Raw genomic sequence first — 24,464 nt, 5'->3', positions numbered from 1 at the left:
AAGAACTGTTCTTTATGTGAAGATATTTAAACTGGGACTTCTCACAGGACACTGTGGATGCAGAATTTTTTTATATGGGCTGAAAAAGAAAACAGAGAGGGAAGTTGCATGGTCCAAGTGAGCTTGTAGAAGAGAAGCCTGAGGGTTGAATCTCGACTGAGTCAGGAAGTTCCTGGCTAGCAAGCAGATGGCTAGAGGCTAAGATGACAGTTGGAGGAAATACAGAATGTTTGGTGTGTTTTTATTCTGTCCCAGGAATCTTACTTGGCCCCTGTTAAAGTGGAATATTTGGCTAGACAGGTCTTTTATACTCAACTGTATGACTTTTTTATGCTCTTACTGTGAGGCACTTTCTAAAGCTTATGCTTTTTAAATAGCTAAAGAACTACCAAGGCCATGGCTTTTTGCTATTTTAGGATCACATTTAAACTGCCACTAATAACTTGGGAACTAACTTTAAAACATTTTCTACAAAGTGACCTCTACACTTGAAATGTTGAGCCAGAGCTTTTTGTGAATCTGGTGGTGTGCTGAAAATGTGTTTGTACAGAGAAGTTGACTTGAAATTCAGTTTAACAGGGTTACTGCTTTGTTAGGCAAGTCCAAAATATTATTTCTTTGATTAAACATTAAAGAAACCATTTTGAAATATCCCATTCTGCTGTTCTTGAGATGTTCAGAAATTCTGGGGGACCTCTGGAATTCTGTCATGACCAAAATCTGTGGCTGAAGATTTTTGCTCCAGGGAAACCTTTCTTTATTAGGGGGGAGGAAAAGCGAAAATTTTGAAGAAAAAGCAGGTGTTTGAGACCGAATGCTTACATTTGACTTAAAATGTATTACTTTAGCCACAGAAATAACCATCATCTTGGTGAAAGAATCTGTGATTCTGGGAGGAAATCATCATGTGTTTTTTCTGGCTTGTAAGCTTGCTTACCTTGGCACTGAGTTGTTAACATGGGTGCAAGTGATGTGTCTGCTCTTGACTTGATGAGAGCATGCTTTGTTCATTGAAGTTCACTTTTGTTTTCATTGTTGGGACTGAAAAATATTCACAATTGGTGGCTCTTTCTGTTGCAGAAAGACTTCAAGAAAACAGGAGAAATCGACCCCACATCAGTAATAACTCCAAAGGACCCTGGAGACATTCCAACCTTTGATGAATGGAAGAAGAAAGTCATGGAAGTGGAGAAAGAAAAGAGTAAGTTCAGGATTCATTGGTTTGCTCTAAACAGAGACCACTTTCATCTTGTACTAGATTTGAATAGGGAAACTGTCTCAATTTGGAATGCAGCCTGGAACTTCATTTTTCTGCTGGAACTACATAATTAATGACCTTCATTATGTAAAAGCAGTGAGCAGAAGCTCGCTTACAGTGAAAATACTGTTTGTTTGTGTGGCTTGTTATAGCAGCAATATTTTCTTGTCCCTAGGTCAGTCAATGCACCCCTCTGCTGTTGGTGGGCAGCATGCCACTAAAAAGGTCCAGAAAAATAGGAATAACTACGCCTCTGTGGAGTGTGGTGCCAAAATCTTGGCAGCCAACCCAGAGGCAAAGGTAAGCATTTACCAATTATCAGTGTGCATTATTTTAAGGTAGTGTTATGCAGGAAGTCCTACAAAGCACACTTAAAACTGAGCAGTGATTTGTGATCTTTTATTCCTGTGTTTGTGTTTATTGGGATTTTGAGTTATAAAAATGGGACATAGTGCTCTGTGCCTTTTTTTAAGAGGGGTTATTATAGAGGACTTGATGTCTTTTTAAGTGAATTCAGAAGGAGGAGCAGAGTCTACTTATTACAGAATGAACAGCTGAACCAAGTTGTATTAAACATCTCACCTTAGTCAGTAATCTGTGATGGCTCCACAGTAGAATGTCCTGTGTATTATCTTACTCATAATGTTATGAAACTTAGGCTGCATACCTAATATCAGACTTATTCTTGGGAAGCAGGAAGAAATCCTTGATGCTGTGTTGGTATCTACCATGCAATTTAAAATACTAATCCCCTTCTTTCTACAGAGCACTTCAGCTATTTTGATGGAAAACATGGACCTTTACATGCTCAATCCTTGCAGTACTAAAATCTGGTAGGTTACTGAGGCTTGCTCATATCATTACAGTTTTCCACTGTGATGGGAATGTGTTTATCCTGTGAGACTGACTTGACCTTGGTGTGTTGCTGCTTGAAATGGATTTGTAAGGAACTTTAATTAACACGGGATGCTCTATTATGTCTCCCATACAAATCTACTGTGATATTGAGGAGTAATATTAAGGTGGATATTCAGGAAAATACCATTAGTGATTCTGAAGGGAGCAGTGTTACCTTCTTACTGTACAGCATTTCTGTGGTTTTGCAGCAGGAGTGGGGTAAAGGGCTGAGGATTGTAACTGTGGAAGGAAAAGTCTTTTTTTTTTTTCTTTTTTTTTAAATATTTCCTGTTTGTCTTTAAGGTTTGTTGTTGAGCTCTGTGAACCAGTCCAAGTAAAGCAGTTTGACATTGCAAATCATGAATTATTCTCTTCCACTCCTAAAGACTTTCTGGTGTCAATTAGTGACAGGTATGTTATCGAAATTTACCCTTCTGAATGAAAAATGAAATCATTATTAGATACAAGGCTTCAAAGAACATGGTCTGTGTATGCCTGTTATTATGAAGTTACATGGATTTTCTTTGTGTGTATTTTATCGGATTTAGCATTTTTTCCTTTGCCACCTTAAAAAATTAAAAGGAAAATTCTTTTGACAGGCAGCAATAAAGGAGCAGAATTTCTACAGTATTTAAGCAGTGGGTAGCAGATTATAAAATGAACATTCCTTAACAGAATGCTACTGACATTGTGGGCTGTCTCCTCTCCTGTCATTCAGACCATTTTCATGTGGTTTAAGGTGTCTTCAGTGAACTCTGTCAAAAAATCTCCAAATTATTTAAAAAGAAAAAAGAGTACACCATTGAGGAGTTGAAAGGGGTAAAAAAAAATGTCCTACAGGTTGGCCAAATGGCTGTTTAAAGGGTGGCTTTATGATGTTTTAGGCAGTGTTGTGCCCCTACTGCTTTCTGGGGTTGAGCAGGGCTCAAAATTCTGGGCTGTGAAGGAGCAGACACTGACACAGTGCATCAGAAAAAACTCAGTTTCTTTTTGGGTGCTCAAAGCTTGTAGATCTGGACTTTCAGCACTTGGTCTGTTGTGCAGTTCTAGCTCTGCTTTGCTCACAGTTTTTTACTGCTTGCTTACAACAGTATTTACAACCTGTCACATGTTGTGTTCTTCACTGTTCCTTTGAGGTTTTTTTTTTTTCAGTTCCAGATACTTTATTGTAGACTGGCTGAATTTCAGTAATTGGATCAAGTAGAGGGTTTTGTCCTTCAAAGGCTTACACAGTGCTTTAAGTATGTGAAGAAATGCTGCTGAGTTTTTGTGTTGGGATTACTTTATCTTGCAGCTCTTCTTTCCATAAAAAGCACATGGCTGTTACTGTGCAACTGGAAAGAAAAAATTATTCCTTCTCTGGGCAACCTCAGCAAATGTCTGTAAACACTGTGTTCTTGCATTTCATTAGCTGACTCCATTGATTCCTTTCTAGGTATCCAACAAACAAATGGATTAAATTAGGTACTTTCCATGCCAGAGATGAGAGAAATGTCCAAAGCTTTCCTCTGGATGAACAGATGTATGCGAAATATGTTAAGGTAACTTAATACTGCAAGAGCATCCACGCTTGTCAGGGGTGGAAAGGTTTGCTGGGCTTACCCTGAGTAACAGCACCCAGAGAAATGTTATCCAAGCCTGCCTTACCATTCATTGCCCGGGGTTCACTGGTGGCCCCAGTGTATGGGCCGTGCACAGTCACAGGGCTCTGACACTGGGAGGATCTTGGGAGGCACCTCTTGCCTGGTGTCCAAGTGCACACTTAGCTGATACCTGAATTAAGAAAAATCCAGGCAATGTTCTGTTCTATTTGACTTAACCAACTGTCCCCTGAATGTAAGATTAGAAAAATCTCGACCTATTTTGTCTCTTGGCTGTACCTGCTTTATACACAGATATATGTCCTGTCTCACTCCCTGGAGCACAGATCACAATATGTGTCTCTCTGGATATCTTTGTAGTGGATTCTGCTGGACAGTTTTAAGTGAACCTGAAAGACTAAATGTTGGAATCTTGGTTCTCATCAATAGATTCAGACTGCAGTTTTGCAGTTGCTCGATGATAATTCTGATTCAGGCAAATCATTTAAGCTCACTGCTACTGGAGCATTGCCATGATATCTCCACCTTCAAAATAGCTTGCATTTATTCAGGGGACTCAAAGAGAATAAAACTCCATAAATAAATAATGTGGTACTTGAACAGGGATGTGAAAATATAGGGATATAGTGGAGGTTTAAATTCAAATAAAATATGGACCTTTTAGGTCCTCTCCAGTGATGTGTTTATCTGCCAGTTATGGTGCTGCTAAAAAAAAAATATTTGGTTGTGCTACTAAATTACACTTTGTGCTTTCATGAAGAAGCAGCTATGAATGATAGTTGTTTAACTTCTCTACCCAGAAGTTCTGCATGAGTCACAGAATAAAGATTTCATTTATTTTTAATTCTGTTTTCTGGCTGAATTAATGCCTCAAGGTAGCTGGAATCTTGCTTGTCACTGAAGTTCCAGAATTCCAGTAGATGCTTCAGCACTTAATCCCTTGGTGGATGCAGTGCTCTGCCTTGAATAATAGAGCTTGGTAAAATGTTCAAGTTCTGAGTGTGTAGTCTACAGAAGAAGAGTCCAGAATTTTTTTAAAAAAGTTTAGTTTCAGTGGCCTACTGAGCTTTTATAAAAAACAATGGAAATTTTTTTGTAAGGGTGCTTTTATGGGAATAGTTGATCTCACTTGTAGATTATTACAGTCCTTCAGTGGTAGTGTCTGCATAGTAATTTCATAAATGTATTCTACACTTGCAAATTAATTCAGATGAAATAAATACCAGTGTAGTCAAGGTGGCACTGGAAATACACAGACAACTGAAGCTTCCAAGTCTGTCATCAGAAGCTCTATTGTTTCTCCAGTCGTGCTTCTGTAAACTGGAGCACGTTATACTGAACTTGAAGCAGCAGCAGGACACAAATGCATGCCGTGTGGGGTTATTTTTCCTTTTGAGTCACTTTCTGTAGTCTGTGCTCTTTAAGGGAAAATAAAAATACACTTAGAACATTTAACACACTTCAATATTCTGTCTTCAGTCATGCTGCCCTGAGAAATTGAATAACTGAATTTAAACTTATAACTTAATAAAACACTCGTTGCATGTAACCTTCGAATCTGCAAGGTACAAGGGCTAAAAGAAATCTTGCTACCCAAGGCAGATGTAGAATTGCAACTTAATCCTCCACAGCTTGTCATCTTAGGCATTTATAGTACTGAATTAAACCCAGCCAAACTCTGTAGTTGCCTGTGGCATGTGTGTTCAGCCTTTGTACTGACATCTTTTTTTTTTTTTTTTTCTCCTTTCCCTTCTCTCGCTTCAGATGTTCATCAAGTACATAAAGGTTAGCAACCTCTTCTTTTGGAATGGTGAATGCTTGGGGCTTGGGGTGCTCTCTGCTGCGACTCAGCACTTTAATGCATGGCAAGAATAAATCTCTTGGTCTTTTCTGCTGTGGGCAGTCTGCAAATCCCTTGAGTAAACAAAACTTGGAATTTCAAGGTTGAATGTGTATGTTAATGAAGTCTTGACTCTGCAGGTCTTTGGAGTTTTATTTTAAATACCTCTTGTTCTTTAGGTGGAGTTGATATCACATTTTGGATCGGAACATTTTTGTCCTTTAAGTCTCATAAGGTAATATTTTTTGTTTTGCTTTGTCTTTGAGCAACAAATTCTAGTTTTCAATTAAAGTTATTTGCAAATATTGTGAATTGAAGTAGTTGCTTAACCTGCCTGCTGTGTAGAGTCCTTCATGTCTGTTTAAAGAAGCTTTAAATCTTTTGATTTGGTTCTCTAGTATGCAAGGAATAGTTTATATTTGTAGGGGGGAGTGTGAGGGAACAGGAGCAGCTTTAGAGAAGGACATGAGCATTCAAGGCTGACCAAGCAAAATAGGGAGCAAGTGGGGAACTAAAAAGAGCAGGTGTGGTGAGTGCTTTTGGAAAGCTGCTGTGGTTTTTGGCACCCCAGGTGCCAAATATCCAAGGAGAAACACCTGTGTGTTTGTAGATCAGAGGACCATCAGCCTCTGAACTGCTCCTAAAAAAACAGGTCTTGAACTTGGGAACTCTGCAGTGGTAGAAGTCAAACCATATTTTCAGTTGACAAGAACTGCTTTAAAATTGGATTGATTTGGTTTTGGCAGAACAGGTCAGAGAATATTGTATGCAAAGTGAAGTAGTTATGATAGATAATTCTGAAGTTAGTCAAAGGTGAGACTGAAGAGGTGAAAGAGCTCCTGGAGAGCTTGAGACAAGGAAGTCTAGGTTTGAGTTGGAGTAAAACACTCTGGAATAAATAGAATGAAAAACAGGGTCTTGTTTTGGTTCAGCATTTAGAAGTCTGCAGTGGACTTTGTGGATACAACTTTGAGAAAATAAACATACCTCCTGCTTGATCTTGGTTAACTGAATGCAACTACTGTGTTTCTAATTAATTTACTACATAAAAGTGCTTATCAATTAGGTAACACAATTACATAACTAATAGGCTAATATTAGGTTTTCTTTTCAAACTCTGTTCCTAGGGTATTTGGTACTAGCATGGTTGAAGAGTATGAAGAAATAGCTGATTCTCAGTATCAGTCTGAACGGCAAGAACTCTTTGATGAAGATTATGGTAAACAAATATCTTGTGCATTTTTTTAGCCATTCACACATCCCCTGTGCTAGTCTGGTGGCTCGTTGTTTCCTGGTTATGATAAAAGATTTGACTGTTAAATTTACTGGGTGTTTAAATGTAACTATGTGGGAGGTTGCCTTAAAATGCTCGTAACAAGTCTCTATTTCAGTTGGCAGAATAGACAAAAATTTCTTCATGTGCTGACAGTAGTCAAGGATTACAAAGATAATCAAAGCAACTCACACAAAAAAGATTTATACTTAGTGCCCATAGCCCATTTCCTGTGATTGTTTTTATAATCAGTGCTCCAAGCAATTGGGAAGGAGCTTATTTTGGCTGCAGACTTGGTGTTTTAACTGAAAAATGTAAACCCATCTACCTCCAGCCTCTGAAGATCAATGAGTTGTTTGCTGCATCTGTCTTGTGAATCCTGGGGAACACCTGAATCTGACACCCAACTTTATTTCTGTAGTTTTATTTTCATGTTGTCAAACTGACATAATTAAATGAAATGTTAGATCTTGAGGTTGGTATTCTCTCTCCATGACCCGTTTAATTTTGATAGTCACAAGTGTTCTTCTTTATGCATAGATTATCTATTGGATTACAACACAGGCGAAGAAAAATCTTCAAAAAATCTTCTTGGTTCTGCAACAAGTGAGTATGATTTATTAGAAAAACTATTGCTGTGCTAAAACAAGAGGAGTTAATTCAAAGTAGAATAACGTTTTGTCATGCAACCATCTACAAATTTCATGTTCTGCCGAAACAATGTGTCGTGATTCCTATTTAGTTTCATAGGAGTAGATGACAATTTCAAGTTGGGATATCAATCTTAAAGTGTTCTAAGGATGTCTATTTTGTGAAAACTTGTTCTGTACTTATGGATCCTGAGCACTTCCGATAATGGGAACGTTGCACAGGGCTGTAAGTTGCCAGTACTAAAGTGCTGTAGAACCTTAACTATTTGGAACTTGGAAATCTCTGTTTAATGTGCTTTATTTATATGAGACAGTGTAAAGATTTACTTTGTGTACAGCTTGAAAGGGAGGAATGGAGAATACTGTTTCTGAGAGGGTTTTATGTACATATGTAACTTATCGTCTCCATCAGGGCTTTGTTTTTTTTTTTTTCTTTGAGAGAACTAATGGTTCTTGACTGTCTCTTCTCACTTTTCCCATTGGAAAACCTACAGTGTAGGGTATTTTTGTTAAGAATAGGTGAATATTCAGTTTTAATGGCATTCTTAACTGCTGAATTATTCAGGCTGGTATCAGCTCCACACAACTTTTTCTAAGGAGTTCTTGCACTGTTCTGCTCTTCCTTCTTTCTCAGTTAATGAAGATTTGTTCCTGTACTGTAGATTTGCACTCAGTTAATGCTGTCTGGGCTCAGGCTTTCCTTTCATCCCATAATGGATCAGAGCTTCAGAATTCTCTGGTACTATTTCCTAGAAAATGGTTGTCTCCTGAGAATAAAAAGGTCATGGCTAGGAATATTCACAGCTTAGAACAGTTTTTAAAAGGGGAATAGATAGTGCAAAAGGCAGATTCTTTCCAAGTGTTAGTGTCTCACAGATGAGAGAAAGCAATAAATTCTTCCCTTATACTGCTTATCTCTTCTCTGAGGCTTTCAAATGTTCTACTTTCAGGCTGTCCTGATGATGCATATTCACATGATCTGTCTGTAAGGGCAGTGTTGCAAGTTCATATTCACTGTCTAAAAAATGCAGTGACTTTTCTGGTAGTTTTTTTAGAGTACTAAAGCTAAGATGAAAAGACTTGAAACCTCTGTTGCTGATTGTGCTCAGCTGTCTTCCTAAAGCACTGACACATTGCAGTGACCATTATTTAGTGGATCTTGCTGAGACCTTTCCTCTCTGGCAGGGTAGTCAGTGTTCCTCTTTTGGAAGGAGTAGAGTTTGTGGGGTTTTTTTTTGTGGTAGTTTTCTTATATGTACATGCTTGGACAAAAGTGATAGACTTCCATTTTGCATCATTTGTCTCAAACAAGCAGTGAGGAAGAGGGTCATCTGAGGAGGAGATTCAGGGATTCCCAGACATTTAATCTCATAAGAAGCATTCTGCAGTCTTCCACTAGTCTTGACATTTCTTGACTCACTTTGGTTCTGTTATGAGAAATGAGCCAGCCTGTCTTTATTAGGGCTTTTCCATTTGAGTGTTCAAGCTTTAGATTTCTGGCTTATGACATTCCTCAGAGGTTCACATACTCAAGTTGTCAGCAAATTCCATGCTTAAATATTCTGTTTGTTGTACTATTCCTTGGTTTCAGTGGACTGATGATCAGCAAGTACTCCTTGCTGGTGTTAGAAGGTCCAGCTGGTGAAGGTTAGGTTATTAACTAGCTTATTAACTTACCCTTTAAAAGGATCAGCTGCATCCAACATAATAGAATGACCAAGTTTTTTTAATGTCTTTATACTGTGATTCCTTTCAAGCAAGTATTGCAGAATAGCAGATTGCTCAGTGCTGCTAATCTGTGAGTGTGTCCTTGTTGAGTAGCTGTTGTCTCCTTTAGATGCCATCCTCAGTATGGTGAACATTGCTGCTAATATGCTCGGAGCCAAAACCGAAGAGTCAACTGAAGCAGAAGGTATTTTATTGATGGTTGTTTTCTTTAATGAAAAACATTCTGTAAATGTTGAATTTCTCCTTATTGTCTTGTTTAATGTTTCTGTGAAGAGTTGGATGATCTATGTTTAAGTGACTTTTTCCACCTTTTATGGCACAGCTGGTTAGTGTCATGGAATTCTTATCTTACTTACTGTGAAAAGTGGAACAAAGATGCCAAATTTGCTGAGAAAGGAACCGATACAAAGATAACACGTAGGCCTGTTCAGAGATCTTTACTCTTTGTTACCCAGCTTACATTGTAAAGTCTGATTTCCTGCTGCTTTCTGGAAGTATTCTGAGACTGTCCACAACATCATATTTATAAACTGACAGCACTTTCATTCAACTTTGAATAACATCTGCAATGAATTTGGTAGTGCACTTAATAATCAAAGAAAACCCCAGCAACAAATCCAAGCTTCAAATTCTTTGGAAACAAAGATGGTTTTTGAATGTTAATGTTCACATTTACCTCCTTCCTGCAGCAGGGAACAAAAGTGTGTCTGAAAATGTCACTGCCACTCCTGCAACTTCAACAGCTGCACCGAGACTGCCGGAACCAACGCCTGTTCCTTCACCAGAGTAAGTGGTTGGTGATGGGGTTTCTGTAATGTGTTCCTAGCAGAGACTAACATGCACCAGTCTGGAATCCTGGGTACCAGAATGCTAAGGTGTGATGTACAGATATAAACAAGTGAAAAAGCAAGTATTTGGTGAAATCTGTATTGTGATATTGTTACTAACCAGGGGAATTTATTGGTTTAGTTATGGTTTATATGTATTTCCATAACAAAATATTATTACATGTTTTATTTTGGCACAGCAACTGACTTAATATTGGTCCAGGTTTTGTAGTTGTCTCCTGCAAGGGAGACTAATTAGGCATTAAATTGTAGTGCTGAAACTTCAGCTAAATTGTACTGGCAAAAATTCATGTTTAGACACTTATATTTTTGCTAGACTATCCTTAATTAAAATTCATATGCAAATATACAGAATTAGGTTGGAAAGAGGAGTTGTATATAGATTCTGGGCTTTTTTTTTCACTTGATTACAATTGTTGAGAATTGATTTGGCTACTTAGAGTCAAGACTCTACCTCTTAAATATTAAGATGTGATTTGTGCTATGTTTGGAGGTTTTATGGTTTTCTGGTACTCTGTTGTTGAGAGACTAAGGAAGTTCAGTGGGAAGGCTGAGATTCCTGCATTTGAACATTGCAGCAGCAGAGTAAGATGTTTGCTGTGGAAGAATTCAGTGATATTTGAAATGGTGACTTTTTTCAGGGGTGAAGGAAGGGGCAGTATTTGACTGAGAAGGCTTCTGTTTCAGAAGCAAGGGTTGAAATAATTTGTTTGCAAATTGAGACTGAAGAACACCAGAGAAAATACTACCTTAGAGAATTTCTCACTGTCTCCAAACTGGCCTTTGGTCACCAGACTGAACCTTGCTGATTTTTCTGAAAGATCCTACTTTTGCAGTCTTCCAGAGCAGATGTGAAACTGTTGAGTTAACGTCCTGTCTTTAACTCTTTTGTTGTAGACTTGTTACTACAGATATTCCACAGATAGATAAAGAGCAAGTAGTGGTGGATTTGACTAAAGAAAGTCCTATTGTTCAGCTCGTACAAGAGTATGAAGAAGATACAAGCCAGTCCACAGTAACCTTGCTGTCCAGTGATGATCAGGAAGAAGAATCATCGACCTGGTTTGAGCTGGAGACAGAGCAGTACTGCTGTGACATGGCAGCAGTGTGCTGCATTTCCACGTTTTCGGAATACCTGTTCAAGTGGTGCTCGGTGGCAGTGGCCCTGCACCGGCAGCACAGTAAAACTGGAGGCAAGGAAGGGCCAGCTCACCCTGCTGATGTGCAGCAGCCACAGGCAGCTCTGACTGAGTCTGTCCCTGCGTCAATAGATGAGCCTCCGCCCGAGCAACTGGACAGTAAAGCTGAGAGACCATCTGGATCTACTGCTGCGGTTGTCTTGAGCAGTGCGGTCCCTGAGGAGATAAGTAACGAGACCACAGAGTCGATTGAACTGGAGCCCAGCCATCCTCAAACTGTCTCTCAGTCCCTCCTCTTGGAAGTTACCTCTCAAGTTAAGCCATCACCCACAACAGACGTGGTGTTGGAGCCTGCAAAAGAAGATGCAGCCCAGGTAGCACTGAAGGGGACTCCCCAGGTGGATGTTCCTGAGATCAGTGCTGAAATGGAACAGGCTGAGAGCTCGGTTGTAGAAGAAAGCCCTGTAGCTTCTGAGACCAGTGTGGTCACTGAGGTAAAGGAGATGAGCACAAGAGAGACTGTGGCTACTCCAGTGATTTCTAAGCCTACAAAGACTGTTCTGCAGCCTGAAAACACAGTGGATGTAGTAGCCAGTGTTGCTGGGGAGGGAAAGGAGAGCACTCCAGAAGCTCAGAAACCCGTTTTGCCTCCTGTCGATTCTTCTGTGCCCGTCGAAACAAAGGAGGACGATCAGGCAGCTGAAGAAGCTTTAATGGCGATTCCAGTCTCAGGGGGACCACAGAGAACAGCGACAGACTTCTATGCTGAGCTTCAGAATTCAACAGATCTGGGCTATGCTAATGGCAACCTTGTTCATGGATCCAATCAGAAGGAGTCGGTCTTCATGCGCTTGAATAATCGCATAAAAGCCCTGGAAGTCAACATGTCTCTCAGCAGCCGTTACCTGGAAGAACTCAGTCAGAGGTAGGTCTGAGGATGGTCTCAGCCATTGACACAGAGGAGCATACCTATATGGGGAGTAACATGGGAAGTTGGGTAAAGTGTAAGTCACAGCATAAAGCTTTATGGAAAACTGAGGCAAGTAACTAAGCCTGGCAGCTGCTGGAGCCCCAGCTTGTCTGTCTGTGCGTGGCAGAGGTTCCCTCTTTGTATTTCAGATACAATCACGTTTATTTTGTTCTGAGGACTATTGATGTGGGTTTTTTAAAAGGATAAAGTGTGTCCAGGATGTAGGCACTAATCCTGTCCCTAATCCTTTCAACAAAAGGGCACATCCTTCTGTTGCTTTAAAATTGAATGCCACAGACCTACAATGCCTTCTTTATTGCATTATTTCCACTTAAATTACCATGTTACCCATCTGTAATAACTCCTGTTGAGTAAGTGAGTGTGGGAGAAGGAACTAAGAGCTTTCTGGAAGGGATGTATCTATATTAGTATATATCTGTGGTGCTCTTTAGCCACAGGAGAATGGGGAAATGTTCAAGTTTCAGAATTGGTTCCAGGGAAGGGGCTCTTCATTATACTTATTGTTGTGTTTTCTGTCTTGGCAGTCAGTGTTTCCAGAGTGAATTCCAGTAAATTGTCACTAAATTCCAAGGTGTTGAAATAGATTTGATTTTATCCTTGGGGAAAAAACCAAAAAAACTCCTTAGAAAGACACATCTGTTTTATGTGTGAAACTTAAAAGCAAATGCCACTTGATATTTGAATAAAACATCTCTGGCCAAAGAGAGGTTTTTCACTGGCATAGTCATGTTTTCAGAAGAGAAGTCTAAGCTGACGAGTTTTATGCACTAATATTTCAGATTTACATGCTCTTTGTTTTAGGTACCGCAAGCAAATGGAAGAAATGCAGAAGGCTTTCAATAAAACAATAATAAAACTTCAGAACACCTCAAGAATAGCAGAGGAGCAGGTATGGCTTGTTGGAGTATTTAAGTGTTTTCCTAATTATGAAAGTTTGCTTTTAATGAAGAGTTGCAAGGAGATGGAGAAATCCTCTTTCAATTGAGCTGTATATCTGTCTTTTACAAGCATCCATTCCATGCTTCCCTGTATTTTTCTCCATAATAAAATTCTTATGTATGTTCCCAGTTGTTTTAGAGTAAGGCCATTCCCAGCTCTGTTTTCTGATTTTTTTTTTTAAATAAAAATAAATTGTCAGCTGGTAATGGCTAAAACTCTTTGGTCTTTGTCAATGAAAAAGTCATCCAGGTCAGTCCCAGCCCTTGTTTCTTGATTGTAGCTGCACTCAAAACAATTTTTTTTAACTTGGTTGGTTTTCCATATCTGATTTAAAGTATTGATAGACAACTCTGCTGCTGCTGAAGAGACCTAAACTATAGAAAGGCAGAGGGGTGCAGTAATGGCTTAGTGAAATTTGCATTTGAAAGTGTAATTCGTGTAACAAAAGCTTCAGTTCATTCTTTAAAATGTGAGTTTTCCTGGCTCTGCCATCCTGGCTTTTCTGAGCAGCTCTGGGATACAGCCTGGATGGTTGTGCTGAATATTCACTAAAGCAGCTGTGCCTGTGGCATAGCAGGCTTGGTCCCAAACTGTCTGAAAGTTTCTGAAGTGCAGTCTCAGACCTGTAGTTTGCTCATCCATCAACAGTGAAGAAAATGGCAACTTCACATGTGTTCTCTTTTTTCTGTTCTGTTTTTTTGAAGAGTATCAATGCTGGTCAGTCTCCTCTTGATTAACCTTCCTGATACTCTGCTCACCTTCCTTAATTTCTCATAGGATTAAGAATCCTGTCAGGGCTTTTTCCAGGGAGCAGCTCCGAAGTTGTTGTTCCTGGCTCCTGTCATTAAGTGACTGTCTGCCTGATCCTGGGACAGGAGCTCTGTGTCAGCCCTCAGGCTGGAGCTGTGCCTGGCCCTGTGCATGTGTGTTGTGTGACGTGGCAGTCCTGAGCCTGCTGACAGCCCTGCCTGGAGCTGGCTGCTCCCCGCCTGCAGGGAGGGCACCACAAGCCACTGGAATGAAATGCACTTGGCATAACTTTACGAAATGTTTTCTGACAAGTCAAAATGTTACATAAAACTGTGCTGGAAACAATGCAGGATGAGTCATGTGGCTGCAGAGTGCCTGGCTGTGTCAGACAGAACACGAGCTGAACACAGGAGTGCATATGATAGTGGGAACCTGACAAGCACTGGCATGACCGTGACTCTCTCTAACACAGGATCAGCGTCAGACAGAAGCAATCCAGCTGTTACAAGCACAGCTCACCAACATGACCCAGCTGGCTTCTAACCTGTCAGCAACTGTGGCCGAGCTCAAACGGGAGGTAATTACAGCTCAGCACTATGGCATGAGGACTCAGAAGGAACAGATGCATAAACAGATCTCTGTTTAAAGAGACCAGAGTCTTTAAATTAAGCTTTCAGTTGTCTGTAGTGTTGCTTTTAGATTGCTTTATCCTAAACTTTTTAGCTACAAATTTGAGTAGCTTGAGTTACTCAAATTGGTAATATTTGGTAATAATTACACAGCAAAATCGGTAATAATTACTACAACCCTCCTAGCCCTGTGATTGTAGTCTGAGCTAAGGCACCTTTCTCCTTTCCTCACTGGATACTGTCATCTTCAGAGATTAGGTGGATTTTGGCAACAACACTGGGAATGTCTTGTCTCAAATGTTTATGTTCTCCTGCCTGGCGTTCCAAGCAGTATCATAAACATGACCTTTTTTATTTTGTGCCTGTTGCCAGAGACCTCCCTTGAGCTGTTTTCTAACCCTTAGTAAAACTTGTTCTTTGATGCCTGGCTAAGCTCCTGTTCATGAGTGCTGTGGTTGGTGAAACCACATTGAATCAAATTACTGTAATGGTGTTCTGTGAAGTACTTCAGTGTCAGCTGATGAAAAGCATTGCTTAGATTTGCTATAGTGTTGCATCCATGTCAACTGTAAACTAGAGAAGTTACCTTCTGAGCATGCTTTTTTTATGGGCAGTATATTGCTTTCAGGTAGGTTTGAATGCTCTTTATGAGGGGTGGCAGCTTCTGTAGTTATGCTGGTACTGTAGGCAGTGAAATACTGTGCCGTGTTAGCAGGTAGTGGGATTCAGCTTTCACAGCTGCACAGCCAATTGACTGCATCAAACCTCTGAAAAATTACTCCAATTTAATTGAAACTGAAGTACAGTGCCTTGAGAACACGTCATTTGTCTTTTAAACCACGAAAATAGTAGTATCACAAAATTATTCTGTCTTTAATAATTGTATCCAATTCCTGCAGGTTTCTGATCGACAGACTTACCTGGTGATTTCACTGGTTCTTTGTCTCATCCTGGGCTTGGTGCTTTTTGTGCAGCGGTGCAGGAGCCCTTCTCAGTTCTGTGACGATTACCTCTCAAAAATTCCCAAAAGCAATCACTACCCTAGCCCCAAAAGGTAACATTTATATTTGAAACTTAATTGTTCTTGTAGCTTTTTTTGGTATTTTCACAGTCTGCTGGTACTGGCACTTCTGCTTTAATTCTGAGTCTTCTTCCTGCACAGTCAAAATTGTTGGCAAAGAGCCATTACTGCTTTGTAGTAACTCTCTCCTAGAAGCATTGTGGGGCTACCACACTTGATACCCTGTTGCAAACATAGTACTGTGTCTGATTGCCAGGCTGTCATGGGCACCTCAGTTCTGTCTTTCTACCAAAAATGCTTCCTAATGAAAAATGTGTATGACAAAGTACTGAGAAAAATGTGTTAAAAATGCTTTCTGGAATTTTCTAGGTGTTTTTCCTCCTATGATGATATGAATTTGAAAAGAAGAACTTCTCTTCCACTGGTCAGATCACAGTCTTTTCAGCTAGCTGGTAAAGAAGGTATTATTCGTATTGTACATCTGGTTTCTAGTGTTACTCTTAGTGCTGCACAGTGTGCATGTAGTTCATGTATGTGTTCTGTAGGACAAGGTGATTTGTGAACAAATTACCAGATATTCATAGAACTGTGCTGAATTATGCTAAAACCTTAAGCGTAATTTTTGACATGAGTTTTGCTCTGCTCTGCACATTTTCTTGAGGTTAGTAGCAATCCATGCAGCCTCTCAGATCTGCAAAGCTGTGAAGCTTGCAGAGTAGTTTTTTTTCCTTGTAAGTGCCAGACGTGGGAAGTCTGAGTGCCCTACTTTTCAGAAGTCCTGATAATCTGTGTTTGAAACTTGGCAAGTATTTAGGATTCAAATTTAGCACCTGTAGTAAAAAATTTAGATCATTTATCTTGGCTTGGGTATGAGGAATGATCGGGTCTTTTCAGTATTCATGTTAGACTTGGGACAACTGAATTTTGATTTCTTTAGGCCATCATTGTCATGCAAAACCAAGTGTTGCAGATTATAGTAATTACCAAGTATGCAGCTGACACTGTTCTTTGGGTGCAGCAAAGTTACCTCACAGCTTTTTGTACTGTGAATGAAACTGCATGAAAACTCGTAAGTTTAGTTGGAAATGTGTTGTAATAAAGACTAGCTAAGGCCTATACTATTTTATTTTTTCTTTTGAAAAAAACACACTTTTCCTGAATTCTCCCCTGCTTCATCTTGGAAGAATGATTTACAAAGCACTGGGGGAAGAATACCAGGCTGGTCTCATGCCAGTCTGTGGCCTTGATAGTTGCACATGCTTCTGTCCTGTCAGAGTCAGGCTGCATGTTAAACACTGTTATACTGGTTTGTTTTCTTAGACTTCAGCTTCTGCTGACTCCTGCTCTTTTTTCACAAAGGATGTTCTCTGCACCTCTCCCATGGCCTAATTTATCAGAAAGCCACCTGTTTTCAAGTGTGTACCACTGACAACTGCCATGACAGCACAGAGGAATTCCTCTGTGTGCTCCCCTCACTTCCAGTGTTTGTGTTGTGCCCCCTTAACTTACAAAGGGAGAAAAAAATGTGCCTGATAAGCGGAATATTTTGTTGTGCTGCTCTTTACTTAGGATTGTGTTGCTCTAGAGCTGGCAGTGTCGGGACTGCTAAGTCTGGGTTTCCTCTCTTACAGTGGATCCAGAGGATCTGTACATTGTAGAACCTCTGAAGTTTTCCCCAGAGAAGAAGGTACTGTGGGCTGGGGTGGGAGGGCTGGTGGGGCTGAGGTGCTTGTGCTGGCAGAGGTGATTGGATGTGTCTTGGCTGCTCTGCTTCCCTTCCAGAACCTCACTGTTGCTTCTTTTTCACTTGTGGTTGCAGAAAAAACGTTGCAAATACAAAAGTGAAAAACCAGAGACTGTGAAGCCGACAACGGAGCCTGTGCATCCCATAGCCAACGGGGAAATCAAAGGAAGGAAGCCCTTCACAAACCAGAGGGACTTCTCTAACATTGGGGAAGTTTATCACTCGTCCTATAAGGGCCCTCCATCCGAAGGAAGCTCCGAAACGTCGTCGCAGTCTGAGGAGTCCTATTTTTGTGGCATTTCAGCGTGTACGAGTCTGTGCAATGGACAGACCCAAAAGACAAAAACTGAGAAGAGGGCTATAAAGCGAAGACGGTCGAAAGTTTCAGACCAAGGGAAGCTCATAAAAACTCTAATACAGACTAAGTCGGGGTCAATGCCAAGCCTGCATGACATAATCAAAGGAAACAAAGATATAACAGTGGGAACACTTGGTGTCACGACGGTGTCTGGACACATCTAAAACTAGCTGAACTTCTCAAACAGGAGAGTGTTTGTTCGTTTGAGAACAGTCTGTGGTATTCTGTGGGAGGATAATGGGAGACAAAGAGCTCAACTAATTGGAAAGTATTCAGAAATTTGGTTTCTGCCTTTTTAAATAGATGGGATTGTGTCAATCTTGGCTATAAGCTGCAGCTTTACGAGGCTGATAATTTCCTATGAGAACAGCTTGGGGGGAGGGCAGGGTTCATTTTATAAAGGTTTTTTTTCACAGTTCCTGGGACAGAGATTTTTTGAAACCCAGTTTGTTGGGTGGAATAGGGATAAAAGCCTAATCCTCTTCCTTTAGCTTTGTTCCTATTTCTTGCACCTTCCCATATTTATGTGCCTTTTGTCTATTTATAATGCCACTGGAAGAGGGGAGATTACAATTGTTTGTCATTTGATTTATTTTGTAATTTCTCTAGCTTTTTTTGAAGATGCAACACTACAGTGCTGTAAAGGGACATATGTTGGCCTTCAGCTGGACTCGGTAATGTGGACTGGATACTGTAAAAATACCAATAGATGGACTTGCCTGACTAGATTCTGGTTTTGCAAACTCTGAGGAAAATATGTCACCAGGGTTGTAACTGTGTTTAGTTGCACCTTCAGTCACAAATGTGAGCTGTAGTCTGTGCAGAATCGGTGACTGTGGCTCTCCAGGACTTCCCGTGTGCAGTGGAACCTGAGGCTGATGAGTTCATTTGCCGTGTCAGTGGCCTGCTGCAGTTCTCTGAAGGAGGTGGATGAAGAGTGGTCACTGCTGCTGTGCTGAGTTCAGTGAGAGCTCAGCTGAGGAATGGGAGGGTGAGCTTGGTTTGGTGCAGCCAGGCCCTTCTCCAAGCTGGCTCTGGGTGTGTTGAGTTTGCAAAGCCTCCGGGTCTGAGCAGTCGGGCTGGTTCACTGCGGTTGTTCCCAGAACGTTTGCTTTTGTATTGGCTAACAAATGTGCAGTGTTGGTATGGTTGGTATTTCATATTCAAGTGTTTTTTTATTTTGACTGTGATTGTATATTTGGATACTATAGGATGTGTGGTTGCTAAAATGTTGAGTGTGGTTCTGAATGAGTGGAACAAAAGGTTATTCCTTTTGACAGGTGTTACAGGTTCACGTTGTACAAAATAAGTTAACTTATTGAGCACTTTTAGTGGTACCCTTTTTAACAGATCTAATGCCTTTCCTGGGTATTGTATGTAATGTGACTTATTTAAAGACTTTGGTTTTTTTGCTGCTTTCTTGTTAGTTTTTGAATACTTTAAAGTGATGTACTTTCAGAGTTGATCTGCACAATTAGCCAGTCAGAGCACATGAACCAGACGTGTTGAACCTGAATTCAGAAGGGTGTCAAACCTGGATTAGGAAAATACATACCACCAGAGTGCAGCATCCAATGTTGTGGAATGAGAGTATGTAACTACAGAGCTGTAGTGCCATTAGAAACTGTGAATTTCCAAATAAATCTGAACACTTTGTCTTTCATTTACTGGTATTTTTCCTTTGAAAATGAAACTTGTGGCTTAAATGTCTGAGAAGGACTGTTCTTTAATTTCAGTCCAGGGCTAGGACTGGGGTCCTTTGGCCCTAGTAAGAAGTTCATGAACTCAGCCTAGATGTGTTTGTCTATTTAAAGAAAGAAAAGGGGGAGGTGAATTCTGAAGGCCAAGTTGTGCTTTATCTAACAGTTCAGGAATTGTGGCCCTGTGAAACTGCTGGAGAAGTTTCCAGCAGGTCAGTTCACACTTTACCCAGGGGCATCCCTGGGCATGGTTGCTTTCTGTGAGAATGACTGCTCGAAAATGACCTCTTGGTACTCAGAGCTAAAGTTTGTGAAAGATATAAAAGGCCCTGAAAGGAAAATGTTAAGGAGTTTTTTCAAATCAGAGTTTACAGCTTGTTTTGCCCCTTACTGGTCCCTCCCTCCTACCTTATTTCTGTCAAGCACAGCAGCACTGTGTGCAGCCAAATGCTGAATTCACAGGCTCTCCAGCACTGATTTTTCATTTGAGTGTCTCAAGACTCTCTGCTTCATCATAGTACAGTTATTTAAAAAGTAATTGAGTGTGGGTTTTGCTGGGGGGGTGGGGTTTGGATGGCTAGAGTGGCTGGTTTTTTTTTGGGGGGGAAGGTGTGGGCTGCTTTTATTTACTCCTTTCTCTTGATATGTCACTTGTAGGAAGCTGTGTACCTTCACTGCCCAGGCACTGCTGGGCTCTTCTCTTCAGTAAGAACCACCTGAAACTGGACATGTGTGAATTCTTAGAACAGCCCATCTTTACTCCCTGGCTGTGAACCAAAGACTGGCAGGTATATACTAGGCTGATAAGTGTAGAATGAGGCTGCACATTGGTTACAACTCTCCCCAGAAGAGGGGGTTAACCCAGGTTCTTGTTAATAAATCCTTTGGGGTGGATTAGAGAGAAACAACACTCAATAATTGGTGTTTGTAAATATATGTATGTGTAGGGTTTATTTTAGAACAACTTTGTTTCAAAGGTAAACAGGTGTGTTGCCCTTTTGGGTGCTATCATCTATAGTGATACAGCAATATTAAAGCATAGCAACATTAAGGCATAAAAATAAAACTTAAAAATATGTATAAGGGAGAGAAAGAGAAAGAAAGGATAAAGGTCCTAGGATATATATAGTCACCACCCACTAGATGCAGCAATGAAACTTGGTAGTTGCAGCTTCCATGTCTGTTGGTTGAAGTGGTGGTCTTGGTCCAGTGGGGCTGGGGGAAGACACCCCACATCCCCCCAACTCAAATATTTTGTGAGTTATTATTATACACTTCAAGCTCAGGAGGGAATGCCTTGTGCCTCCCCTGGGCTGGAGAGTTTTTCAGTGGATCATGTCACAGGACATGTCACGAGTCTTGGATGCTCCCCAGAGAGGTCTTTGCAGCAGAGCCATCTTGTAAGGGAGGACACTGGCATGATAAGAAGGATTATCCTACTTCTGCAGGATTTGCCTCTTCCTTTTTCTGGCAATCCAGTTTGTAGCTTCAGCTGGGGGGTAGTTGGACCCACTTACCTCATCTGAAGGTCCTTTCCCAGTAGCAGAAGCATATTCAGGGAGGGGGAGGCTTTGCTGGTTGTGCAGCTGTTCCTTTTCAGTTTGCTACAGTGGACAAAAGTCTTTTGGTGATCTTACAGTGTTTAAACCAATAACTATTTCAGTCTGACAATGTTGAAATTCCAAGCACACGTTCACAGTTCCAAGTGAACAGTTTCAGATGTCAAATCAAATGCCTTCTAAACCAGTCTTAATACCCTGTGCTCTCTATACACTTTAAGCACTGGGCATGAATTAGATCTAAGGAGTTGATGCATTCTGTGGAGGAGTATCAGGGATAAAGCTTGTCCTGTAATGAACAGGAAATTTACCATGGGAATAACACACCTGAAGGAACCTACAGAGCTGATTGTGCTTTTGCAGACTCGAGACGGTGTGCTCTGGCAGGAGACTGGAGATTGAACCACAGCTTCCACCTTCTGACTTCCTGCTTTTAAGTATCTATAACCACTTTTTTAAAAAAAGGACTCTCAACATCAGGTTCTTACTGCTTCACATTGTCCTTTCATGTGGGCTCTTGAGTAATTTTTTACTTTCAGTTGTATTAATGTCACGCAATCTGGCTTTCAAAATTCGATTCTTTGGTGGAATCCGGTCTCTCAAATTGGTTGTAATCTTTATATAGGGAGTAATAGTTTCTAACGAAGACAGTCTGTAAATCTCAATTAATTCCTTTGGTGGTGTGGATATTTGAATTGGGGGGGGAGGGGGGCAAGTCCATCCTGTGATATTACATACTGAGATTGGACAGCTGCTGATGTAAAACACCAAGAAGCCAGTGTGTGTGTGCTGAGTGAGGATGGTGTTCTTCAGACCTTGGGCAGGTCTGGAGCCCATGGTCAAAAAATATTGACAGAATGCAGAGGTCTCCTCAGGGGGATGGACGGTCACAAACATACGCCTTGTGTAAGTGAATTACCAGCTGTGGTTGCCAAAATAAGGCATTTAGGTTATATACATTAAGTATCAGAGTGGAAAACCAACAGTTTTTAAATAGGCAAACTCTACCAGAGATTTGGTGTTGTAAGTAGAGAACTCAAGTCTGAGGTGTCTCTGTGTGGCTTCTGCTTTCGCCAGGTTACAGCACGAGATGAAGCAAGATGGAACAGCTTAGCATGCTTTGCTTACTTGGGTACAAACATGTTCCACTTGATTTGGAACAATTAAAGTGTAGGTTGCTGACCACAAACTGCTGTGAGCAGGCACCAGGTGGCTCATCTGGAAACCCGAAGTGTCAAACAGCACTGGGTGCTGTGGGAGACATCACTGTGGTTTGTGAGAGCTCAAAGCTCATCTGTGTCCCTGGAGCTTGTCTAGATAAAATACTTTAATTTAGGAAAGGGTACTGGAATGCATCTTTCTTACTTATCCCTTCTTTAATTTAAGGATAGTTACTTTGAAAGAAGTTTCCAAGGAGCTTTCTGCTGCCTTGCTGCTCTCAGACTGGGCATGAGGCCTGGGAGCTGCAAGTGGTCTCACCTGTGCTGCTTTCCAGTGGAGTCTCCCAGTAACTCCCACATCAGCAGTATGGCTTTTGGTAGGGAATGCAGAGGAAGTTAGTTCTGCACTTCATGGATCTAAAGATGGAAAAGAAATGTTTGCCACCGTGAGGCTTGTTTTTGCTTTGTTAGATGTGGTCAGAGCCTACATCCAGCTGCCAGGCCCTGCACAAACTCGCAGCAAACAAGAATCCCTGTTATATTTCTTTTCTCCCAGATAAACAACTTAAAGCAGGTGATGAATCTTCTATTAGTCATAATTTGACACAGTTACTGCTGGAACATCAAGGTTGTGTAGACTGCTCATGAAACCACCTGTAGCTCAAAGTTAAATCCCAGGAAAGTGAGCTGAAGGTCCCTCAGGGTTTTGGGAAGTCAGCTGATGTCTGGGCTGTGTAGTGAGATGGACACACCTGGTGCTGGGCTCTGTCACGAAACCAATGCTGGAGGACCTGAATTTGCTGAGTGGCCTGGAGCTGAGGTGTGATCCTGGGGGACTCAGTGGAGATCTCAAGGTAGATCTTGGGGGATTTTGTTGGTAGATCTCGTTATTTTTTTGTTGTTGTTGGTTGGCTGGTTTGGGGTTTTTTGTTCGTTTGTTTTTAATGGGCTGAGGCTGCTCCCAAGAAAACAAAATTGTCAAATACCAATTAGGCCACATTGGCCAGCAGAGCCAGCTGGTGTTTTCCAGGGCAAAGGCTGGCACTGTGCTGAGAACCTGGAGCAGGGCACGGCCCCTGCTGAAGAGCTTGTGAGTGCAGTTCTCAGCTGTCAGTGGGGAGGAGACGGGAAATCAGCATCTGCACGTCCTCCTTGGTCTTCCTCACAACCTCTGAGCGGCCACAGCACCTCGTTATGTTTTCTCCCATGACTAAACTATTGTACGACATGAACTGACCTGCTTCTGTTTCTCAGAATAGATCCCCTTACCTCATAACCACTATACCTCATTTCCTTGCTTGAAATGAAAGCAACAGAGTAATAGTTTAATTATTTCTCTTTTGCTCGGCTGCTTTGGCTCCTTGGATTCTTTCCCGCCTCGGGACAGAACCCTGTACCTCTTTTGCTGAATTCAGGGCTGCTGTCGGCTTGTTGGAATTCAGGTGAAGGAGAGGATAAAGTCACCTTGCACACTGGAATAGGGACACATTAAGCACTGCAACACCAGTCCTGAGCTGTTAGCAATGGATTTTGAAACTTGCTCAAGTGTGAATATCTGAATGTCCCCCCTATGAGCTGTTGGCACCAAGACGTGGCTTTACATGTGCTGTAGCAAAGAGAGCAGTCACTGAGGAAATGAAAAGCATCACTCACATTTGGGAAACCAAACTGTTAAAAAAGCATGTAATAAGGAAACAACCCGAAGATGTCAGCACCCCAACTACAAAGGCTGGGTGAGTTCTAGTGTCTTCCATGCCTCTCCAAGGCTTCAGTAGATGAAGATCCTCTCATATAGACTTGGAAGTGGGTTCCAGGACTGTCTGTAGCTGCCTGGTGCTGTATGTGAGCTCTCATGGGCCAACCCCTGGGAATCCCTGGGCTTTCCCTACTGGGAGCTCAAGTCCATCTGAGGAGCCTCTCAGTTTCAGAATAGTTTTCTTTCTCATATGGTATTTTCTACCTAAAGAGTTTGATTTGCAGTCTTTGTTTCTAGACTTGTTTTCTTCTGATGTAATTCCCTGTCCTCATGGTTTTGAATAATTTTTTCTGAATGCGAATGACTCTCAACTTCCTCAGATCTTGGGTGTAATTTATGCAGGCCTGTGGGCTTTCAGGGGTTGCTTTTGGCATTTCCACTAGTCATTAGTGTAATAGGAAACGTTTGGTAATCGCTTTCAGACAGACTGTCCAAAACATGATGAGAACCTCTCCTACACAGAGACTCACACTTAAGTTGGTTTTATTTTCTGTCAAGTATTAGATCTGGATCATTGTTCAAATCCTGCTTTCTTTGAGATATTTCAGGCAGGTCATCCTTTTGTCCCTAAATCTGCTGATACAAACTTGTAGCTGTGGCTGGTTCTCTGCTGTCAAAATAAA

The 24,464-nt window shown here is 41.1% G+C and overlaps 1 protein-coding gene across 4 annotated transcripts in view; it reads left to right on the top strand.

The window, feature by feature from the left end:
• The window catches only part of SUCO (SUN domain containing ossification factor), a 38,382-nt gene extending 19,053 nt beyond the window's left edge, over positions 1 to 19,329 (top strand). The window contains exons 7-24 of one of the 4 annotated variants that reach the window (XM_050306929.1): positions 1,081 to 1,201; positions 1,434 to 1,558; positions 2,024 to 2,091; positions 2,459 to 2,566; positions 3,591 to 3,696; positions 5,521 to 5,541; positions 5,776 to 5,831; positions 6,724 to 6,815; positions 7,410 to 7,475; positions 9,357 to 9,431; positions 9,940 to 10,033; positions 10,993 to 12,159; positions 13,027 to 13,114; positions 14,387 to 14,491; positions 15,443 to 15,597; positions 15,934 to 16,025; positions 17,196 to 17,251; positions 17,384 to 19,329. In XM_050306929.1, the coding sequence (XP_050162886.1) occupies positions 1,081 to 1,201; positions 1,434 to 1,558; positions 2,024 to 2,091; positions 2,459 to 2,566; positions 3,591 to 3,696; positions 5,521 to 5,541; positions 5,776 to 5,831; positions 6,724 to 6,815; positions 7,410 to 7,475; positions 9,357 to 9,431; positions 9,940 to 10,033; positions 10,993 to 12,159; positions 13,027 to 13,114; positions 14,387 to 14,491; positions 15,443 to 15,597; positions 15,934 to 16,025; positions 17,196 to 17,251; positions 17,384 to 17,830 (3,042 nt within the window). In that variant the 3' untranslated portion in view covers positions 17,831 to 19,329. Of the gene's footprint in view, positions 1 to 1,080; positions 1,202 to 1,433; positions 1,559 to 2,023; positions 2,092 to 2,458; positions 2,567 to 3,590; positions 3,697 to 5,520; positions 5,542 to 5,775; positions 5,832 to 6,723; positions 6,816 to 7,409; positions 7,476 to 9,356; positions 9,432 to 9,936; positions 10,034 to 10,992; positions 12,160 to 13,026; positions 13,115 to 14,386; positions 14,492 to 15,442; positions 15,598 to 15,933; positions 16,026 to 17,195; positions 17,252 to 17,383 lie in introns of all 4 variants that reach the window. The other 3 variants (XM_050306928.1, XM_050306931.1, XM_050306930.1) reach the window with 3 other exon arrangements.
• Positions 19,330 to 24,464: the final 5,135 nt, after the last annotated feature.

This window comes from Myiozetetes cayanensis, unplaced genomic scaffold, assembly GCF_022539395.1.
Source record: "Myiozetetes cayanensis isolate MyiCay16 unplaced genomic scaffold, myiCay2020 scf12, whole genome shotgun sequence".
Lineage (NCBI taxonomy): Eukaryota > Metazoa > Chordata > Aves > Passeriformes > Tyrannidae > Myiozetetes > Myiozetetes cayanensis.
Note: the sequence above shows the minus strand (reverse complement) of the source record. Positions and strands in the feature narration are given on the sequence as shown.